We start from the raw sequence: 23,511 nt of genomic DNA, 5'->3' as shown, positions 1-23,511 counted from the left end.
GCGGTTAAGAGCGTTGGGCCAGTAACCCGGAAAGTTGCTGGTTTGAATCCCTGAGCCGACTAGGTGGAAAAAAAAATCTGTCTATGTGCCCTTGAGCAAAGCACTTAACTCTAATTGCTCCTGTACGTCGCTCTGGATAACTGTCTAAATGATTCAAATGTAAATCTGTATGTGTGAGATCCTTTCCGCATGAGGCCGTGTGATCAGCCCAGAGCTCAGCATGGGAAATGTTGTGTACGCGAACAACAAACTTAGATTTGATCTACAGGGCCACTGATTAAACTCACCACTCTGATGTTCTCACTTCTGTTGTTTTAAGGATGAAGTTTTTTCTCTCACAATTACGAGCACTTCTCTTCCCGGTTTGCAAACTCAGGTGACGCAAACTGAGAGAACGTGTACATTCTAATAACTATGCTCTGCCTAGAACATGTATTACTGTGTTCCAAAGCAATTTATTATTACCGGATGAGAGAGAGCGTATTTCCAAGAAATCTTTTACAATTGACAGGAACAGTGGCTTGTAAAAGAGAGTAACCATATGGCAAATCCATTATGACCCTTCAAAACACCATTTCAGAGTGCACATCAGCATGTCTTTGATTCACAACGTGACACATCCATCAAAACATAGGTTAGTGAGTTGGTGCAGTTCAGGGGCTTGTGGGAATGCTGTGGGGAGCAGAGGTCTAGTTGGCAGATGCTGCTACAGCACACGGTGGAATAGATTAGTATTATCAAGGTAACGGTCAGTGCAGTCAGCCTAGACGTTGCTTTTCCCACAATGCATTCTTTTCAGCCTCGACGCTAAAAAAACTAAAAGCATGCAAAAGACGTGCAGATCCTTATAGTTCATAAATAGAAAACATATACAGTGTGATATTCTACGTGCACCTCGTCTGAATTTAAAAGAAGTGCAAAAGTGTGCTGAAGGTGTATTTATACAGCGAAGGTGATGTTTAAAAGGAACCTACATGGACATGCCCTTGAGCTTTTGAGATCCACCAGCCCCACTGCAACAAGAGAATGATGAGGATTACAACCGTACACAATACAGGAGCCAATGGGGAAACTGGAAGAAAAGGTGCTTCCTTTTCCTCTTTCTTTGATTGGTTAAAGGACAGATTATTCCTCTGGCAACAATTTGAAAATAAATGGACTTGATTGATAGAGTGAGCTCAGTCGTGTCTGGGAATCAAATTCGGAGGTCAAATTTCTGGTGCACGTAAATGTACTTGGTGAAGGTGATTCTGAATCAAAAGTCAGCACTCTAACTGAAGTCGAATTATGAGTTGGTTTAAATATCATACTTATTAGCCTAGCATCAATCAATGACTGTGTTTGCATGAAAGAGGTAAGGTTGGTTGGTTTAGCTGGCAGATTGCTACAGCATGCAGGGTAGTTATGTTTCACTGGTCAGGTTTAGGTTGGACTGGGGGGGGGGGGGTTAAGGGGTTAAATCTTGGTGTCTTACGTAGCGCTCTCTGGGGATGATGGAACACCTGAGGTGCCGTTACTGGGAGAAGAGAAGAAGAGAAGAGATTGGTTAGGCAGGCCTACAAAACGGTCAGAGTCTCTCCCCAGGTCCAAAGTCCTCATCAAGCCCCATCTCTGCTTCGCATCAGAGGGTTACAGATGGTCTATGGAGGTGTGTTAGCGGTGTTCGTGAGCTGTTACCTGCGCAGGCCTGCGTCGTTCTGGCTCTCCTCTGGGATGAGTTCAGCCTCGCTCTGGGCGATCCTCATGGCCAGCTCCCTGTCGCGTCTCTCCTGCTCCAAGATGTTCTGGCGCACCGCCTCCTCCTCTCGCTCAGCCTCCAGCTGAACATCCATCTCCGCCTGCAGAGACAGTTTAGTTTAATATACGTGCTTGCACACACACACACACACACACACACACAGTACAGCATCCAATAACACACCCAAGAAAGCGTAGAATGAGCCCTGTGGGAGTGAGGCGCGAATCAGAAGACAGCCTCATTTCCTCTGTTACGCTGAAGGTGGCATGTGGTTTTCTGATGGATCCAGTAATATGATGGATGGTCCTGCCTGCACCATGTCCTTATGAGCACATTTTCATAAGTCACTCCCTGCCCAAGCCAGACTCATGAAGGGCACCAAAGACGCCTTTGTATGAAGATGATGCATATTAACATGGGCATAACGTTTTACAGTGCTCTCAAAATAGCAGCTCATCGCTGCAGGTTCGGGATGACTGCAGGTTCACAAGATTGGGTGATACTCCCTTTGGCACCTTCAATCGCCCTCGCCCAGTGTCGCGCCCACCGCCCCCCCATCTCGTCCTCCCCGTCTCTTTGACTACATCTGCCCCCCCCCCCCGCAGTCTCTATACAGTCTGTCAGGGACTTAAGCGCAGAGATGTAAAGGCGGCAGCTATGTGTGTGGCAGGGCCTGATTAGACTCCTTACACATCCACTAATGAGCCTTTCCTCTGCCTGTGGATCCCTGAGGGGCTGTTAGCTGTAGTCTACAGGAGCTGGCCACCATCCAGGGGTCAGGAGATAAGCAGCCTTCAGGTGTGCAACTAGGGAATGGAGTCCACAGTACCAAGCCAAGCACATTTATCTTTTGGTCAAATTTTCTACCGGGGAAAAATACAAGGGGCAGGGTTGAAAAGATCACCACACTTTTTTTGGCAATAAGATCAATGGAGAACTTGTGTTTAAAGAAACCAGTGGTGGAAAAAGTACCCAATTGTCATACTGGAGTAAAAGTATAGATACCTTAATAGAAAGTTACTCAAGTAAAAGTAAGTCACCCAGTAAAATAGTACTTGAGTAAAAGTCTAAAAGTATTTGGTTATAAATATACTTAAGTATCAAAAGTAAATGTAATTGCTAAAATATACTTAAGTATCAGAAGTAAAAGTATAAATCACTTAATTCCTTCTGTTGAGCAAAGTAGGCGGCACCATTTTCTTGTTTTTAAACAAATATGGATAGCCAGGGGCACGCTCCAACACTCAGACATCATTTACAAAAGAAGCATGTGTGTTTAGTGAGTCCGCCAGATCAGAGGCAGAAGAGATGACCATGTGTTGTCTTGATAAGTGTGTGAATTTGACCCTTTTCCTGTCCTGCTCAGCATTCAAAACGTAACTTTTGGGTGTCAGGTAAAATGTATGGAGTAAAAAGTACAATGTTTTCTTTAGGAATGTAGTGAAGTAAAAGTAGTCAAAAATATAAATAGTGAAGTACATATGCCCCAAAAAACTACTTAAGTAGTACTTTAAAGTACTTTACACCACTGAAAGAAACACTCGGGTTGAGAGAAATTCCATTCAGGAAGACAAGATCCATTAAAAGGTGGAGAAAAAGCATCAAAAGATGTTTGAATAGGGTTGTGGTGGTGATATTACCGCCACACCGGCGGTCACGAATCATGAAGGCAGTCAAATTCCACATGACTGTTTATTCATGGTAATTAGGCTTCTCTAAGCTCTGATGCTGCTGCTGGTCATTAGTAGCCTACCAAACTTGCTAACTGCCTGGTACTCAGCGCTCTATTGTCCCTCTAATCACTGACATCAATGCAAATGCATTTGAAAATCTAATCAAACTTCATGAGAGCCCATGAGCTCATGTTGCGCAGCATTGCTATAGGCTATGCAATTATACGAGAAAACAGAGTGATGGTCTCTATTAAACAGAGGATCCCATCAGCTTTTTATAGGCTAGGCCTACTATATTTATTTCAACTTTCCTAATATTAAGTACATTGCTTATCTTTACAACAGGAGTATAGCCTACTTGGCTGGCATGAAAATGAATCACGGGAAAAGTGTCCTCAATTCACTAAGTGCATAGATGACATGCATTTTTTCCCGTTGCCCCTGCTTCGAGATTGGACCATTAGCATGCACCGTTCCTAAATCCCCAAAATGTCACATATTATTTAGTATATGTAGAGACAATAATAAATAAAGAATAGTCTGATGGGTGACAATATTAGCCGATCACTTGTGAATGATGTCCAGCATAAGGCAAGAAATGCCTTTTTTGTTGTAACTTTTTCTAAATCATAAACTGTGTTCGAATACCCATATTAACATACTGTATACTACGTACTTAATGAGTACATACTATTAGTTCATTTTAGTATACTGTAAACGAACAGTATGCTTTCAGTTGAGCTGTTAGCCTGTCTACCGGAAGTTGATGCTGTTGCTATGCAACCTCTTGCTAGCTAGTTAGCATAACAAATGACTAGTTAGACATTTTACGAGCTCGGGTGTGTTCTTAAATTCAATCTGGAGTGCCAGAGTGCGCTCGTAAATTCAGAGCGTTGTCAGATTGTCAGTTTGTAAATTTGGAGCGTTTCGCTCTCGGAGCGCACACTGGACGCTTGGGCTGGTTTGAGCGTTCTGACCTTACGACAGTCAAGCACCCAAGCTAACGTTGGCTAGCTTGCTAGCTAGCTACTTCCAGACACAAATGAGACCACTGACCATTTTACTCGCCCTAGCAGAGTTGTTTAGGCAGTTTCCATGTTATCCAGAGCGTTGGTGACTAACTGTGATGCTGGCAACAATTTAATTACGCTTTTTTACTGACACCGGCCATATTCAATGGGTGTTGTGCACTTGTAAATGCATTACTTTGCACTCTGGTACACTCAGACAAGAGTGCTCTGAAATCGGAGTAGATAGCCAGAGCGAATTAGCGAAAGCACCCGAATGTCCATTGAAACGCACAACGACTATACCATTTAGCTAAGTTATGAACGACGGTAATAATCAAGTCAATAAAATGTTGGGTAGTTAGATATCCTATAGTTAATATACTGTCAAGTTTGATGTATAAGTATTGTAGCCAACTAACGTTAGGTAGCTAGCTAACAACATAGAGTATCATTACAGCAGTATGTACCTATGTGGTTCGTAAGGACAGCGTTGCTAACAAATTGTCAGCCAATATAACGTGTAAGGTAACTTACTTGAAAAGTTATTATATTGTTCAACATTTTCTTAACATTCGTCATAATTAGTTAAAGCAATGAATTTGTATCTGTTCTTGTACTTCGACGGCACATTTTCTTCAAATCTCGAAACGAAGGGGCCCTGAATTGCATTATGGGCCCTAAAGTACGGAAATAGTGTGCTCTGTGGGTATACTTCATATTTTGGCAAATTTAGTACGACATCTGGGAACTTTTGGCATACTAACTATATCCATACTATATACTCAATTCACGTCACACGTACTGTAGTACGGTTAGTATGAGTATTCGGTTAGTATGAGTATTCGAACACAGCTATAGTCTCACAGTTCATGTAGCCTAGCCCATAGGCCTATATGTTTTGATAAGGTTTGTATCACAAACTAGTGGTGTGGGGGCTGTGCTTTGGCAAAGTGGGTGGGGTTATATCCTGCCTGTTTGGCCCTGTCCGGGGGTATCATCGGATGGGGCCACAGTGTCTTCTGATCCCTCCTGTCTCAGACTCCAGTATTTATGCTGCAGCAGTTTATGTGTCGGGGGGCTAGGGTCAGTCTGTTACATCTGGAGTATTTCTCTTGTCTTATCCGGTGTCCTGTGTGAATTTAAATATGCCCTCTCTAATTCTCTCTTTCTGTCTTTCTCTCGGAGGACCTGAGCCCTAGGACCATGCCTCAGGACTACCTGGTATGATGACTCCTTGCTGTCCCCAGTCCACCTGGCCGTGCTGCTGCTCCAGTTTCAACTGTTCTGCCTGCGGCTATGGAACCCTGACCTGTTCACCGGACGTGCTTGTTGCACCCTCGACAACTACTATGATTATTATTATTTGACCATGCTGGTCATTTATGAACATTTTAACATCTTGACCATGTTCTGTTATAATATCCACCCTGCACAGCCAGAAGAGGACTGGCCACCCCTCATAGCCTGGTTCCTCTCTAGGTTTCTTCCTAGGTTTTTGGCCTTTCTAGGGAGTTTTTCCTAGGGAGTTTTTCCTAGCCACCGTGCTTCTTTCACATGCTTTGCTTGCTGTTTGGGGTTTTAGGCTGGGTTTCTGTACAGCACTTTGAGATATCAGCTGATGTACGAAGGGCTATATAAAAATACATTTCATTGATTGAACTAGTGGCCAAATAACTTCTTAAAATTAAGCACAAACCCGCTTCACATGGGGCGTAAAGCCTGACAGACATGTATAATAAAAAAATAACAAAAATGTATTTCACCTTTATAAGCATAAACCATAAAGCATAACCATAAAAATGCACCTTTATAATAATAGCATTACATGCATAATCACATTTGCGGTGACTTTTGATAATGGTGTTTTCCCGCTAATGGAACATAAGCGCTTATAGCCTACTGCCATGTGCGCATTGCTGCGCTTATGTGAAGAAATAGCCTAGTAATTTATCAACATTTTAAGCTAAATGTTCTGACCTGTTGCATCAGCCACATTGCATTTTTTGATACTAGTGGCTGTATTAAATTTAGATCCATTGCATTCCACAACTGTCCCAGACTATGTTTGGAATATTTATTTCTCGCAAAGAATATAATTGTTCAACTTTTGTACTATGGTGGATAGTCGACTGACATAGGCTAATGCTTTTGCTGTTCGTAAAGGCCTACTCATCTTGTTGGCTTAAGTAAATGTGGACAGTTCTTTCAATATCTTCAATATGCCCCTCGGAATTGGATAAGGACACATGCAGTTGCGTCCCCGATGTGTCTGTCTTCACTTGTAACCTGTGAGAAAGACCCAATCATGTGATGGAGAGTCATGTGAGTGAGACGTGCGTCGGAGCTCGCAGCACTCAGGGAGAACGGCACAACGTAGCACTCCGGGCAAAGGGTACAACAGCCACTGGCCGCAAAAGGCATGGATTTTTTTAGGGTGCATTACGGCCACACGGGATGCCGCCGTGAAATTCTAGGCATTATCAAGTGCTTGTCAAATTGTGAATGAGAGACCGATGAAGTGTGTACAGCCTACCGCAAAAAAACAAAGCAGAGCTCATTCCTTTCAAGCAACTTCTTCAAATCATCATTAGAGTCTCATCATGCAGCCTTACAATGTATTACACATCTAAAGATATAGCCCAACGTTAGTAGAACAACCAAAGTTAAATTAATAACTCTAAACAAAGAAATAGATACTCCTATATGCTAACTGCTCAACACAGAATAGCCGCATGTGCGCACTCCCTCAAATCGTTTGGAGAAAATATCCTTTATTTTATTCAGCTTTGTTCTAAGCAAATCTTGTCTGCTAAATTAAACTAGTGTAGCCCACAGCCATTTTGGCATTGCCAGATCAGGACAACTCAGAGTATGCTATTCTGTTCTTCTGAAATAGACTCTTCCTATCATGTTTCTTTAGGCCTGTCTAAAATAAATCATGGATTTATTGTGAAGGTGTAGGCTACATTACATGGATTTATTAGACTTAAAATGTAGATGTTCCAAAGGTCTGCATCAGTGGCTTATAGGCCAGGATATGCTAAATGTGTTTATGTTAATTAAATGGCCAATTACCGTGAGACCAACAGTTATTTGCTTGACAATCACCAGCTGACGAAATTTCGTGACCGTCTCAGCCCTGTGTTTCATGTAGTTATTTCCCCCCAAAACGCAAACATCTGCAGTGTAAATCATGCATATTCATACCAACGCATACACGGAAGCCAAATGTGATGTTGATGGGGTATCTAAAGGTTAAAAAGGCTGTTTGAGTAAGCACCAACCCTGTCCCTGGCTCAGGGTGGGCTCTAGGCCAGACACTGATTTAAGAGTGCAGTTTTCAGCAATAAAAGCTAAAAAGCCTGTAGATTATCCAGGGTCAGATCTCTGGGGAGCTTTCGTGCTATCCCTCTTCAGATGGACAACATGGGGAGCCAGATGGACAGTATATAAACATCAGAAGTCTAACCATCTCCACGGAACTGGAGTGAGTGGGTGAAGAGAGCTAGTCAGTGAGTGAGTTGGAGAGAGCGAGAGGGAGAGCGAGAGAAGGGGCGCGAGCGAGAGAAGGGGCGAGCGAGAAAGCCAGGGGGCGGGCGAGAAAGCCAGGGGGCGGGCGAGAAAGCCAGGGGGCGAGGGCGAGAAAGCCAGGGGGCGAGGGCGAGAAAGCCAGGGGGCGAGGGCGAGAAAGCCAGGGGGCGAGGGCGAGAAAGCCAGGGGGCGAGCGAGAAAGCCAGGGGGCGAGCGAGAAAGCCAGGGGGCGAGCGAGAAAGCCAGGGGGCGAGCGAGAAAGCCAGGGGGCGAGGGCGAGCGAGAAAGCCAGGGGGCGAGGGCGAGCGAGAAAGCCAGGGGGCGAGGGCGAGCGAGAAAGCCAGGGGGCGAGGGCGAGCGAGAAAGCCAGGGGGCGAGGGCGAGCGAGAAAGCCAGGGGGCGAGGGCGAGCGAGAAAGCCAGGGGGCGAGGGCGAGCGAGAAAGCCAGGGGGCGAGGGCGAGCGAGAAAGCCAGGGGGCGAGGGCGAGCGAGAAAGCTCCCTAGAGTTGGAGGTGGGGGAGAAGAGCAGCACAGAAGTTTGAGGGAGTTCATCTGCCAGAGAACATTAAGTAAAGCATTGTACTACGCCCTGCGAAAGACACTGACAAGGAGAAAGCAACAATGGAAGAAGAACACTGTCACTAACCTGAAGCTTCCTCTCCTCTTCTTCTCTCTTCTTCCGCTCCTCTTCCTCATGTTTTCTCTTCAGCTCCATCTCTGCTTTCCTGAGGAAGAGGGAGAATAAGAAAGGCTGTTAGGGTCTGGTGTCACGGCGAGTCAAAGGTTGAACTTCATAATCAATACTGTAACATACAGCAGCTCCTCAGTACTAGTCAAGCTCATACAGTGTGTAGATCAATACTTTACCCATCCTGGTAGGACACTCCTACAGAATTAAGGGAGGTGAAACCGATTAATCAATTCAATTGGATCCAACCAATAAATAATCCCTGGATTAAAAAAATCCAACCTACAGTAAATGACCACCGGAAGAGCCCTGATAATTGCATTACGACATCTATGACATTATCAAGGTCCTCTGACACGGTCATGCTCAAAGTGCCTCAGCAGTAGGTAGGCCTAATTATTAAACCATGTCCATGACGGTACCCTTCAGTTACCAGGCATATAAAGTTGGCAGAGTCGTCAGAGGTCCATAAAGTTTTGGTAGTCGTCTCTAATGCCTTAAATTAGGATCTAGTGACAGATACAATGGGCCATTAGTTCTGCTTAAGGGTTTTATACACCAATGAAAAGAGGGGATGACACTAAGCATGACTAATGTATCTGACAACCTCTGCTCTCTTTCCATCCCTCCATCCCCCTCCACTCACAGGCGCCTGTCCTCTTCTTCCTGCTTGCGGCGCTGCTCCTCCTCCTCCCTTCTACTCTTCTCTCTCTCCATCTCTTCCTGGATCTTCTTCAGTCGCTCCTTCTCCTCCTCCTCCTTCTTCTTGTTCTGCATGGCGGTCAGTAGTTGCTCTGACCGGGTCACCAGGGCCTGGTACTCGTGGTCAATGTCCATGCGGGTCATGACTGTAGTCTGAAGAGAGAGTAGAGTCCCGTGAAAAAGACATCAGCCAAAATTTGATTGAATTCAGTAAAGACTAAGTAAGAACAAACATGGGGTGCAGTATCCACACAATCTCGACATTGACGGGGGAGTAGGACACAGGTACAGGTAAGGTGTGAGAGATTTCATTTTACCCTCGAAACCAAACAAACAAATACACAATGCATATATTAAGCCACGCCTTTACATTATTTTGTATGAAATTGAGCAAAATCGTGGCGCGTGTTGGTTTAGCACTTCAGCCTTGCTGGCTCGGTCAAACTGGCTATTGAAGGGTCTAATTAGCCCATACACACTTACTTTTCACTCCCTCAGCTTTGGGACACTTTTGCAAATGGAGGGCCGAGAGGAAGGGATTGGTTTGGGATTCAGCAAGTGTCTCCTTGCAGCAAACAGAAATATGATCTGGAACACCTTCCCAGACCATCAAGACCCACACCTCAACTAATTGGGCTTGATGGCACAGGAGGGTATTCAAGTTCATATTTCTGTTGGGTGCCATCCCTGTCCCTGAGCACTAACACATTCATCCCAATCAGAGCCCTACATTTGTGACTGCTGGCATTTACAGAGCTTCCACAGACAGTGGTGTAGGTTTGAATTAGAGGCAAATGTATTACAGCAACACTCTCTGCCGCTGATGAATATTCATACGCATCTGCCGTCAAAGTAACCTTTTATCAGAAGGCCCTATTCTGCGCCGCAGCTGTGGGCCTGTGTTTGATGTGTTTTACTACCGCCCGAGGACACGGATACAGAGCGTCTCCTCACTCGGTTTTCATAACCCAAACATCCGTTGAATTATGCTTTGTCTACGACATCAGAAGCTGAAGTCACACTTAACAGCATTTGATGTTAGTTTCACCTTAAAAAGGCCCACTACCCTTACAATAAAAAGTTTTACTTTTAAAGACTAACAAATCAGTTGGACGCAAAGGAATTAATTGTTTAACCTGTTGGGGCTAGGGGGCAGTATTTTCACGGCTGGATAAAAAACGTACCCGATTTAATCTGGTTACTAATCCTACCCAGTAACTAGAATATGCATATACTTATTATATATGGATAGAAAACACCCTAAAGTTTCTAAAACTGTTTGAATGGTGTCTGTGAGTATAACAGAACTCAAATGGCAGGTCAAAACCTGAGAGATTCCTTTACAGGAAGTGGCCTGTCTGACCATTTCTGGAACTTCTTTGCCATCTCTATCTTTTACAAAGGATCTCTGCTCTAACGTGACACTTCCTACGTCGTCCATGGGCGCTGTACTTAGAATATTGCAAAATGTGCTTCATCCGAAAAGCTATTTTAAAATCGGACATAGAGTGCATAGAGGAGTTCTGTATCTATAATTCTTAAAATAATTGTTATGCTTTTTGTGAACGTTTATCGTGAGTAATTTAGTAAATTCACCGGAGGTTTGCGGGGGGTATGCTAGTTCTGAACGTCACATGCTAATGTAAAAAAGCTGGTTTTTGATATAAATATGAACTTGATTGAACAAAACATGCATGTATTGTATAACATAATGTCCTAGGGTTGTCATCTGATGAAGATCAAAGGTTAGTGCTGCATTTAGCTGTCTTCTGGGTTTTTGTGACATTATATGCTAGCTTGAAAAATGGGTGTCTGATTATTTCTGGCTGGGTAGTCTGCTGACATAATCTAATGTTTTGCTTTCGTTGTAAAGCCTTTTTGAAATCGGACAGTGTGGTTAGATTAACGAGAGTCTTGTCTTTAAAATGGTGTAAAATAGTCACATGTTTGAGAAATCGAAGTAATAGCATTTCAAACGTTTTGAAAATCGCGCCACAGGATTCAACTGGCTGTTACGTAGGTGGGACGAATTCGTCCCACCTAGCCCAGAGAGGTTAACAAGTTTTTTGGTACTATTAATTGTAAACAGGGTGACGGAGAAGGCTGACGTTTTACGTGTTCCTACCCAATTGTGTTTTTTTTGTTTCTTTCTTCGCGTTGTTTGTAACTTGTTTTTTTTAACTTATTTTGTACATAATGTTGCTGCTACCGTCTCTTATGACCGAGTGTAACTTCTGGACATCAGAACTGCGATTACTCACCACGATCTGGCAGAATCCTTATTTTACTTTATCAAATCCAATGAGCCCAACGTGAATGACATACTGCTTTCCTGGGAACAGGCCCAGATCCCCGTCATTTGCATATAGAGAAGGCAGAGGAAAAGGGGCCGGAGGGCAGGCTGCCTTGTGAGAATTCATAGGCGGTCGAATAAACCCCTGCCTTCCATTCTGCTAGCAAAGGTGCAAACTTTGGAAAATAAAATCGATGACCTATGCGGAAGATTAAGCTACCAACGGGACATTCAAAACTAATATCTTACGCTTCACGGAGTCGTGGCTGAACGACGACATTATCACCATACAGCTGGCTGGTTATACGCTGTCTCGGCAGGATAAAACACCGGCGTCTGGTAAGTCAAGGGGCGGCGGACTATGCATTTTTGTAAATAATAGCTGCTGCACGATATCTATGGAAGTCTCGAGGTTTTGCTCACCTGAGGTAGAGTATCCCATGATGAGCTGTAGACCACACTATTGACCTAGAGTTTCCATCTGTATTTTTCATAGCTGTCTACATACCACCACAGATTGAGGCTGGCACTAAGACCACACTCAATGAGCTGCATTCCACCATAAGCGAACAGGAAAACGTGCACCCAGAGATGGCGCTCCTATTGGCCGGGGAATTTAACGCAGGGAAAAACAGTTTTTTTTTTTTCTTTCTAGATAACCTTTACTCCACACAGAGTATAAAGCTCTCCCTCGACCTCCATTTGGCAAATCTGACTATAATTCTATCCTCCTGATTCCTGCTCACAAGCAAAAATGAAAGCAGGAAGCACCAGTGACTCGGTCTATAAAAAAGTGGTCCAATAAAGCAGATGCTAAACTACAGGACTGTTTTGCTAGAATATGTTCTGGGATTCCTCCGATGGCATTGAGGAGTACATCACATCAGTAATTTGCTTCATCAATAAGTGCATCGATGACGTCGTCCCCACAGTGACCGTACGTACATACCCCAACCAGAAGCCATGGATTACAGGCAACACTGAGCTAAAGGCTAGAGCTGCCGCTTTCAAGGAGCGGGACTCTAGCCTGGAAGCTTATAAGAAATCCCACTATGCCCTCCGACGAACCATCAGACAGGCAAAGCATCAATACAGGACTAAGAGCGAATCGTACTATGCAGGCTCTGACGTTCGTTGGATGTGGCAGGGCTTGCAAACCATTACAGACTACAAAAGGAAGCACAGCCGAGAGCTGCCCAGTGACACGAGTCTTCCAGACGAGCTAAACTACTTCTATGCTCGCTTCGAGGCAAATAACACTGAAACATGCATGAGAGCACCAGCTGTTCCAGAAGACTGATCACGCTCTCCGCAGCAGATGGGGGTAAGACCTTTAAACAGGTCAACATTCACAAGGCCGCAGGGCCAGACGGGTTACCAGGACATGTACTCCGAGCATGCGCTGACCAACTGGCAAGTGTCTTCACTGACATTTTCAACCTCTCCCTGTCTGAGTCTGTAATACCAACATGTTTCAAGCATACCACCATAGGCCCTGTGCCCAAGAACATTAAGGTAATCTGCCTAAATGACTACCGACCCGTAGCACTCAGGTCTGTATCCATGAAGTGCTTTGAAAGGCTGGTCATGGCTCACATCAACACTATCATCCCAGAAACCCTAGACCCACTCAAATTTGCATACCGCCCTAACAGATCCACAGATGATGCAATCGCTATTGCACTCCACACTGCCCTTTCCCACCTGGACAAAAGGAACACCTGTGTGAGAATACTATTCATTGACTACAGCTCAGCATTCAACACCATAGTGCCCTCAAAGCTTATCAATAAGCTAAGAATCCTGGGACTAAACACCTCCCCCTGCAACTGGATCCTGGACTTCCTGACGGGCTGCCCCCATGTGGTATGGGTAGGCAACAACATCCGCCACGATGATCCTCATCACAGGGGCCCCTCAGGGGTGCGTGCTCAGTCCCCTCCTGTACTCCCTGTTCACTCATGATTGCATTGCCAGGCATGACTCCAACACCATCATTAAGATTGCTGATGAAACAACAGTGGTAGGCCTGATCACCGACAAGACAGCCTATAGGGAGGTCAGAGACCTGGCAGTGTGTTGCCAGGGCAACAACCTCTCCCTCAATGTGATCAAGACAAAGGGGATCGTGGACTACAGGAAAAAGAGGACCGACACGCCCCCATTCTCATTGAAGGGGCTGTAGTGGAGCAGGTTGAGAGCTTCAAGTTCCTTGGTGTCCACATTACCAACAAACTAACATGGTCCAAGCACACCAAGACAGTTGTGAAGAGGGTACGACAAAACCTATTCCCCTTTAGGAGACTGAAAAGGTTAGGCACGGGTCCTCAGATCCTCAAAAGGTTCTATAGCTGCACAATCAAGAGCATACTGACTGGTTGCATCAATGCCTGCTATGGCAACTGCTCGGCCTCTGACCGCAAGGCACTACAGAGGGTAGTGCGTACGGCCCAATACATCACTGGGGCAAAGCTTCCTGCCATCCAAGACCTCTATACCAGGCGGTGTCAGAGGAAGGTCCTAAAAATTGTCAAAGACTCCAGCCACCCTAGTCAAAGGCTGTTCTCTATGCTACCGCACGGCAATCGGTACCGGAGCGCCAAGTCTTGGTCCAAGAGGCTTCTAAACATGTCTAGGTCCAACAAGCTCCTGACTCCTGAACATCTAATCAAATGGCTACCCAGACTATTTGCATTGCCGCCCCCCTCTTTTACGCCGCTGCTACTCTTATCTATGCATAGTCACTTTAATAACTTCACCTACATGTACATATTATCTCAATTACCTTGACTAACTGGATAGAAGTTTAACCACATTGTACCGGTACACCCCCCCCCCCCCCCCCCCGTATATAGTCTCGCTATTGTCATTTTACTGCTGCTCTTTAATTACTTTTATTTCTTATTCTTTATTTATCTAACCAGGTAGGCCAATTGAGAACAAGTTCTCATTTACAACTGCGACCTGGCCAAGATAAAGAAAAGCAGTGCGACAAAAACAACAGTTACACATAAACAAACGTACAGTCAATAACAATAGAAAAGTCTATATACAGTGTGTGCAAATATAGAAGAGTAGGGAGGTAAGGCAATAAATAGGCCATAGATGTGAAATAATTACAATTTAGCATTAACACTGGAGTGAAAGATGTGCAGATGATGATGTGCAAGTAGAGATACTGGGGTGCAAAAGAGCAAGATAAGTAACAATATGGGGATGAGGTAGTTGGGTGTGCTATTTACAGGTACAGTGATCGGTAAGCTGCTCTGACAGCTGATGCTTAAAGTTAGAGAGGGAGATATGTCTCCAACTTCAGTGATTTTTGCAATTCATTCCAGTCATTGGCAGCAGAGAACTGGAAGGAAAGGCAGCCAAAGTAAGTGTTGGCTTTGAGGATGACCAGTGAAATATACCTGCTGGAGCGCGTGCTACGGGTGGGTGTTGCGATGGTGACCGGTGAGCCGAGATAAGACGGGGCTTTACCTAGTAAAGATTTATAGATGACCTGGTGCCAGTGGGTTTGGCGACGAATATGTAGTGAGGGCCAGCCAACGAGAGCATACCAGGTCGTTGTGGTGGGAAGTACATGGGGCTTTGGTGACAAAACAGATGGCACTGTGATAGACTGCATCCAATTTGCTGAGTAGAGTGTTGAAGGCTATTTTGTAAATGACATCGCCGATGTAAAGGATAAGTAGGATGGTCAGTTTTACGAGGGTATGTTTGGCAGCATGAGTGAAGGAGGCTTTGTTGCAAAATAGGAAGTCGATTCTAGATTTAATTTTGGATTGGAGATGTTTAATGTGAGTCTGGAAGGAGAGTTTACAGTCTAACCAGACACCTAGGTATTTGTAGTTGTCCACATATTCTAAGTCAGAACCGTCCAGAGTAGTGATGCTAGTCGGGTGGGATGCTGCGGGCAGCAATCGGTTGAAAAGAATGCACTTAGTTTTACTAGCATTTAAAAGCATTTGGAGGCCACGGAAAGAGTGTCGTATTGCATTGAAGCTCGTTTGGAGGTTTGTTAGCACAGTGTCCAAAGAAGGGCAAGATGTATACGGAATGGTGTTGTCTGCGTAGAGGTGGATCAGAGAATCACCTGCAGAAAGAGCGACATCATTGATATATATATACAGAGAAAAGAGTTGGCCTGAGAATTGAACCCTGTGGCACCCCCATAGAGACTGCCAGAGGTCCAGACAACAGGCCCTCCAATTAGATACACTGAACTCTATCTGAGAAGTAGTTGGTGAACCAGGCGAGGCAGTCATTAGAGAAACCAAGGCTGTTGAGTCTGCCAATAAGAATGCGGTGATTGAGTCGAAAGCCTTGGCCAGGTCGATGAAGACGGCTGCACAGTACTGTCTTTTATCGATGGCGGTTATGATATCGTTTAGGACCTTGAGCTTGGCTGAGGTGCACCCATTACCAGCTCGGAAACCAGATTGCATAGTGGAGAAGGTACAGTGGGATTCGAAATGGTCCGTGACCTGTTTGTCAACTTGGCTTTCAAAGATTTTATTTGTACAGCAGTGTTGGCTAGGGGCTCGTAAGTAAGCATTTCACTGTAAGGTCTACACCGGTTGTATTCGGCGCATTTGACTAATACAATTTGATCACAAACAGAACCCTAAAAATGCAAAAAAAGAAGTCAAAAGTTAATATACACGGCTCTGAGACATGATGCATTTCTTCTCAAAATGCAGATGATAGCCCGTGGACTGAGGCATCCTATTAAATCCAGCCTTGGCTATGATGAAAAATATCTATCTTAAAAATAAAAAAAAAGCCACGATGCCAACGAGTAGAGACAGAGAGAAGGCCTGGTCAAATATACAGTATAGCTGCCAAAACAACATCAGGTCCTGCGAATAAATAACAAACCCTGTATCATGCTACTCACAAAATTAGAGAAAATGAACAACACAGGGGAGTGATTTACAGCAGTCAAAGCTGCCCTCATTTAAAAGTCTTCAGGTTCCCCAGAGGTTCCCCAAAAATTCATAGTCTGTACACTGAGCCTGCCATAATTGCACACCATCTGGCTGAATCAAATCAAATCAAATCAAATTTATTTTTATATAGCCCTTCGTACATCAGCTGATATTCTCAAAGTGCTGTACAGAAACCCAGCCTAAAACCCCAAACAGCAAGCAAAGCATGTGAAAGAAGCACGGTGGCTAGGAAAAACTCCCTAGGAAAAACTCCCTAGAAAGGCCAAAAACCTAGGAAGAAACCTAGAGAGGAACCAGGCTATGAGGGGTGGCCAGTCCTCTTCTGGCTGTGCAGGGTGGATATTAAAACAGAACATGGTCAAAATGTTAAAATGTTAAAATGTTCATAAATGACCAGCATGGTCAAATAATAATAATCATAGTAGTTGTCGAGGGTGCAACAAGCACGTCCGGTGAACAGGTCAGGGTTCCATAGCCGCAGGCAGAACAGTTGAAACTGGAGCAGCAGCACGGCCAGGTGGACTGGGGACAGCAAGGAGTCATCATACCAGGTAGTCCTGAGGCATGGTCCTAGGGCTCAGGTCCTCCGAGAGAAAGACAGAAAGAGAGAATTAGAGAGAGCATATTTAAATACACACAGGACACCGGATAAGACAAGAGAAATACTCCAGATGTAACAGACTGACCCTAGCCCCCCGACACATAAACTACTGCAGCATAAATACTGGAGGCTGAGACAGGAGGGATCAGAAGACACTGTGGCCCCATCCGATGATACCCCCGGACAGGGCCAAACAGGCAGGATATAACCCCACCCACTTTGCCAAAGCACAGCCCCCACACCACTAGAGGGATGTCTCCAACCACCAACTTACCGTCCTAAGACAAGGCCGAGTATAGCCCACAACGATCTCCGCCATGGCACAACCCAAGGGGGGGGGGGGGGGGGGGGGGGGGGGCGCCAACCCAGACAGGAAGACCACGTCAGTGACTCAACCCACTCAAGTGACGCACCCCTCCCATGGACGGCATGGAAGAACACCAGTAGGCCAGTGACTCAGCCTCTGTAAAAGGGTTAGAGGCAGAGAATCCCAGTGGAAAGAGGGGAACCGGCAAGGCAGAGACAGCAAGGGCGGTTCGTTGCTCCAGCCTTTCCGTTCACCTTCACACTCCTGGGCCAGACTATACTTAATCATAGGACCTACTGAAGAGATAAGTCTTCAGTAAAGACTTAAAGGTTGAGACTGAGTCTGCGTCTCTCACATTGGTAGGCAGACCATTCCATAAAAATGGAGCTCTATAGGAGAAAGCCCTACCTCCAGCCGTTTGCTTAGAAATTCTAGGGACAATTAGGAGGCCTGCGTCTTGTGACCGTAGCGTACGTGTAGGTATGTACGGCAGGACCAAATCGGAAAGATAGGTAGGAGCAAGCCCATGTAATGCTTTGTAGGTTAGCAGTAAAACCTTGAAATCAGCCCTTGCCTTAACAGGAAGCCAGTGTAGGGAGGCTAACACTGGAGTAATATGATCAAATTTTTTGGTTCTAGTCAGGATTCTAGCAGCCGTATTTAGCACTAACTGAAGTTTATTTAGTGCTTTATCCGGGTAGCCGGAAAGTAGAGCATTGCAGTAGTCCAGCCTAGAAGTAACAAAAGCATGGATTAATTTTTCTGCGTCATTTTTGGACAGAAAATTTCTGATTTTTGCAATGTTACGTAGATGGAAAAAAGCTGTCCTTGAAACAGTCTTGATATGTTCTTCAAAAGAGAGATCAGGGTCCAGAGTAACGCCGAGGTCCTTCACAGTTTTATTTGAGACGACTGTACAACCATCCAGATTAATTGTCAGATTCAACAGAAGATCTCTTTGTTTCTTGGGACCGAAGCCTGTTATTAACAGGTAGAGTTTCCCTCCAACTATCCACCATGTGTTAAATATTCCACACTGGGATGAATGTGTTATATAAGCGCTATGCCTGCATCCCAAACCGCGCCCCATTTCCTGTATTAGTGGACTACTTTCGACCAGGGCCGGTCAAAAGCAGGGCACGCTACGGGGAATAGGGCGCCGTTTGGGGACACATCTTCGACGTTGAGCAGACTCGATGCACATACTGGTGTAATGACATTCAGAAAACTAAATGTTGAATGTAGAGAAATAATGAATTATGAAATATCTTGACGAAATACTATTTTGTGGACTGGAGCATTTGGATAGAAGTTTGACATTCAAAGAAGGAATGATGAAACAAAGAAAGGTGAACAAACATGTCTGATCTCCCTTTGGAAATACAGAGTGTTTCAACTAACTTGACGAAAGAGACTTTGTTTTTGGATTCATAGACAAGAGGAGAAAGGAGTTATGTAGAAGTTTGACTTAAAAAGCAGAAAGGAGAGGTTTCCTAGAACTCGGAGAGGTTGCAGGATGGACGGCTGGGGGTATCATCTCACAGACCTTGATTTTGACCATGGTCGCGTTGATGGAGGCATCCAGCTCCTGGATCTGCTTGCGCATCTCCTGCTTGCCCTCCTTCAGGCCGGCAATAACCTTGTTGAACTTATCCATCCTGTTCTTCAGGTTACGAACCTTCACCAGCCCGTCGATCCTGTACCATACACACACACACAAACACAGAGGTAGTCGAAGACAATTGGTTTTCAAATAATTACAAAATCGCATAGTAACCCCTATCGCACTGGCCTAGAGGCTCTGGGTCCGGTTGTATAAAACATCTTTAGGGTTTACCTTAAGGAATAACGTTCCCCTACCTTAGGGAATTGTTTAAGGGCATTGCATATAGCCCCTCAAATATCTCCTTAGGTAAGGGCATACTTAAAACCTGTTTAGGATAGGGGGCAGTATTTTCACGGCCGGATAAAAAAAACGTACCCGATTTAATCTGGTTATTACTCCTGCCCAGAAACTAGAATATGCATATAATTGTTTGATTTGTATAGACAACACCCTAAAGTTTCTAAAACTGTTTGAATGGTGTCTGAGTATACATACATATATAAGTCATTTAGCAGACGCTCTTATCCAGAGCGACTTACAAATTGGTGCATTCACCTTATGATATCCAGTGGAACAACCACTTTACAATAGTGCATCTAAATCTTTTAAGGGGGGGGGGGGGTTAGAAGGATTACTTTATCCTATCCTAGGTATTCCTTAAAGAGGTGGGGTTTCAGGTGTCTCCGGAAGGTGGTGATTGACTCCGCTGTCCTGGCGTCGTGAGGGAGCTTGTTCCACCATTGGGGTGCCAGAGCAGCGAACAGTTTTGACTGGGCTGAGCGGGAACTGTGCTTCCTCAGAGGTAGGGGGGCCAGCAGGCCAGAGGTGGATGAACGCAGTGCCCTTGTTTGGGTGTAGGGCCTAATAACATATATTATAGTATAACAGAACTCATATGGCAGGCCAAAACCTGAGAAGATTCTATACAGGAAGTGCCCTCTCTGACCATTTCTTGGCCTTCTATAGCCTCTTTATCGAAAACAGAGGATCTCTGCTGTAACGTGACATTTTCTAAGGCTCCCATAGGCTCTCAGAAGGCGCCAGAACGGGGAATGATGACTCTGCAGTCCCTGGGCGGAAAACAGTAGGGCATTTGGATAGTGGTCGATCTGAGAACAATGACACGGGCGCACGCATGCACGTGAAGACACCATTTTCTTCTTTCAGTCTTTGAACGAAAACAACGTCTCCCGGTCGGAATATTATCGCTATTTTACGAGAAAAATCGCATAAAAATTGATTTTAAACAGCGTTTGACATGCTTCGAAGTACAGTAATGGAATATTTTGACCTTTTTTGTCACGATACGCGCCGGCGCGTCACCCTTCGGATAGTGTCTTGAACGCAAGAACAAAACGCCGCTATTTGGATATAACTATGGATTATTTGGAACCAAAACAACATTGGGTGTAAAGTAGAAGTCCTGGGAGTGCATTCTGACGAAGAACAGCAAAGGTAATCCAATTTTTCTTATAGTAAATCAGTTTGGTGAGTGCCAAACTTGGTGGGTGTCAAAATAGCTAGCCTGTGATGGCCGGGCTATCTACTCAGAATATTGCAAAATGTGCTTTCACACTGAAAAGCTATTTTTAAAATCGGACATATGCAATCGCGATTGCATAAAGGAGTTCTGTATGTATAATTCTTACAATAATTGTTTTTTTGTGAACGTTTATCGTGAGTAATTTAGTAAATTCACCGGAAGTTTTCAGTCGGTATGCTAGTTCTGAACGTCACATGCTAATGTAAAAAGCTGTTTTTTGATATAAATATGAACTTGATTGAACAAAACATGCATGTATTGTATAACAATGTCCTAGGAGTGTCATCTGATGAAGCTCATCAAAGGTTAGTGCTGCATTTAGCTGTGGTTTTGTTTTTTGTGACATTATATGCTAGCTTGAAAAATGGGTGTCTGATTATTTCTGTCTGGGTACTCTCCTGACATAATCTAATGTTTTGCTTTCGTTGTAAAGCCTTTTTGAAAATCGGACAATGTGGTTAGATAAAGGAGAGTCTTGTCTTTAAAATGGTGTAAAATAGTCATATGTTTGAGAAATTGAATTTTGGGGATTTTTGCGGAGTTTGTAATTCGCACCACGCCCTATCATTGGACATTGGCGAGGCGTTCCGCTAGCGGAACATCTAGATGTAAGAGGTTTTAAGCGGTTTGACGGTAGTTTGAAGGCATGTACGGCAGAAAGAGCATCTGGCTACCATGGACACGACCTGATTCACTCACTAAAGGTCTCGTCAAAGAGATCTAAAATGAAGACAGGATAACTAAATCGCTTCAGAAGATAATGAATCACGTTTCTTGTTACTTTTAAATTGTTTTCTAGTACGTCAAGCTAGCTTACAGAGTAGCTATACCCAACTAGCCAGCTAACTTTGTAGCCATGGATTGTGCACCTTCCATTTTTTAGCTAAGTAGCTAGCTGGTTGATGTTTCCCTTTTATAACCAGAAGAGATGAAAGCAACATTCACCTCTACAAATACTGACTACATTGATATCCATACTGAATGAAGCCGTTAAGGGAACCTCACGGGCACAATTAACTTTCACTTAATTTAAGGGGGAACTTCACCTTAAAATGTGTGGTGCAACTGACTTAAAGTTGAGGACAATTCAATGGAAAAAGGACATTTAAAGGGAAAAGATAAAGAGGAAAATGAACTTCAGGTGTTTTATGCAACCGGGCTCTGTGGTAATCAGTACAGATCACCTGGAGCTTTACAAAGGTAATAAGACAGTCTTGTGGCACCAGCTGGTACAGATAAGACCGGCTCTGTGGAGATACATGCATCATGTGTTAAGCAGCCTGGCACCCCTGAGCTGTGAAAGTGCAGTATAACGAGGAAGAGGGAGGTATTAGAGGATACCCACCGGGGCTTGTGCTTCCTCCTGCACAGCCACATGCGCACCGTCTTCTGCATCTTGATGCAGGCACTGGCGCGGTACATCATCTTGTTCCTCACTGTGGGAGACATGGAGCGTGAGAAAGAAAGAGAGGAGAGAAAGAGGATGACAATGGGAGACCAGACATGTGGCGTGCCGCTGCTAAGTGAATATAGGGGACACGGTGCACAGTACACTCCAGCGGTAATTCACACAGAAAGAGCAGACGATATGGAAATGTTGCCTCAGTGAGAGGTAAACCCAATGGGTCAAAGACTGTGTGTGACTGAGTGCATGTCCCCCTACCCCCTTATTTGTGTACTACTTTTGACCAGAGCCCTATGCACTACCTAGGGGATAGGGTGCCATTTGGGACGCACTCAAGGAGTGTAATGTTGAGTTGTACCATCCACCTTTTGCACTCAGAAGACTCAATTCGTCAGGGCATAGACTCTACAAGGTGTCGAAAGTCTTCCACAGGGATGTTGGCCCATGTTAACCAATGACTCCCAGAGTTTTTGTCAAGTTGGATGTTGGTCGGGTGGTGGACCATTCTTGATACACACGGGAAAACGGTTGCCCTTGAAAAAGCCAGCAGCAGTGCAGTTCTTGACACACTCAAATCAGAGTGCCTGAGCTTCCCAGTTCAAAGGCACTTAAATATTTTGTCTTGCCCATTCACCCTCTGAATGACACACATACACAATCCATGTCAAGGCTTAAAAATCCTTCTTTAACCGGTCTCCTCCCCTTCATTTACACTGATTGAATTCACCTTGTCAGTCTGTCACGGAAAGAGCAGGTGTTCCTCATGTTTTGTATACTATCTGGGCAGGTAATAGATCATATCTGAAGGACTGAGGTGAACGGTCTGCCAACACGGCCCCACAGCACGTTAGAGTAATGGAGGAAAAAGCAATATCTTGGTCCAGGATGAAGAGGTTTTAAATGACTGTTTTCAGAGTTTTATGAGGCGGTCTGATTATATCAGAGGACATCGCCACACAAAACAGATGGCCAGAGCCAGTTGGCGTTTTATGGTCGGAATTGGGTCGGAGCAACTGGTGCAATCACTTTAAACCATTTGTCTCCTAAAACACATGTTCACAAAGCATATCAGCATAGGCGAGCTGATCTAGGATCAGGTACCCCCTGTCCATATAATTTTATTCATTATGACTTAATTGGGAAAACTGACCCTAGATCAGCACTCCTACTCGGAGACGCATTGAGAATACAGGCCCTGGTGTCTAATGGTGACGTGGTAGGTAGCAGGATGTTACTCACATTTGATGACAGAGAGGGAACACCACTGGACCTTCTTCCAGCGGCTGCAGATGAGCCACTGGTTGACCTTCTTGACCAGCTCTGCCAGGTGGTCAGGGTCGGACTTCATGATCTGATCAAACTCCTTAAACTGAGTTGAGGATGGGTGGAGGAAAGAGGAATGAGACCGACACAGGTGGGGGAGGAGATCGACACGGGTGGGGGAGAGAGGTGACCGACA

General features: G+C 44.7%; 1 protein-coding gene across 7 annotated transcripts in view; it reads right to left on the bottom strand.

The window, feature by feature from the left end:
* myo6a (myosin VIa) overlaps positions 1-23,511 on the bottom strand; it is a 104,868-nt gene that overhangs the window by 10,034 nt on the left and 71,323 nt on the right. For 3 of the 7 annotated variants that reach the window (XM_014204926.3, XM_014204927.3, XM_045720761.2), the window contains exons 23-29: positions 23,292-23,421; positions 21,993-22,083; positions 19,045-19,195; positions 9,287-9,495; positions 8,599-8,677; positions 1,678-1,838; positions 1,475-1,516 (exon numbers count right to left, since the gene is read on the bottom strand). In XM_014204926.3, the coding sequence (XP_014060401.2) occupies positions 1,475-1,516; positions 1,678-1,838; positions 8,599-8,677; positions 9,287-9,495; positions 19,045-19,195; positions 21,993-22,083; positions 23,292-23,421 (863 nt within the window). Of the gene's footprint in view, positions 1-974; positions 1,014-1,474; positions 1,517-1,677; positions 1,839-8,598; positions 8,678-9,286; positions 9,496-19,044; positions 19,196-21,992; positions 22,084-23,291; positions 23,422-23,511 lie in introns of all 7 variants that reach the window. The other 4 variants (XM_014204923.3, XM_014204924.3, XM_014204928.3 and 1 more) reach the window with 2 other exon arrangements.

This window comes from Salmo salar, chromosome 06 (assembly GCF_965601325.2).
Source record: "Salmo salar chromosome 06, fSalSal1, whole genome shotgun sequence".
NCBI classification, from domain to species: Eukaryota; Metazoa; Chordata; class Actinopteri; order Salmoniformes; family Salmonidae; genus Salmo; species Salmo salar.
This window is presented reverse-complemented; position numbering and strand designations above follow the sequence as displayed.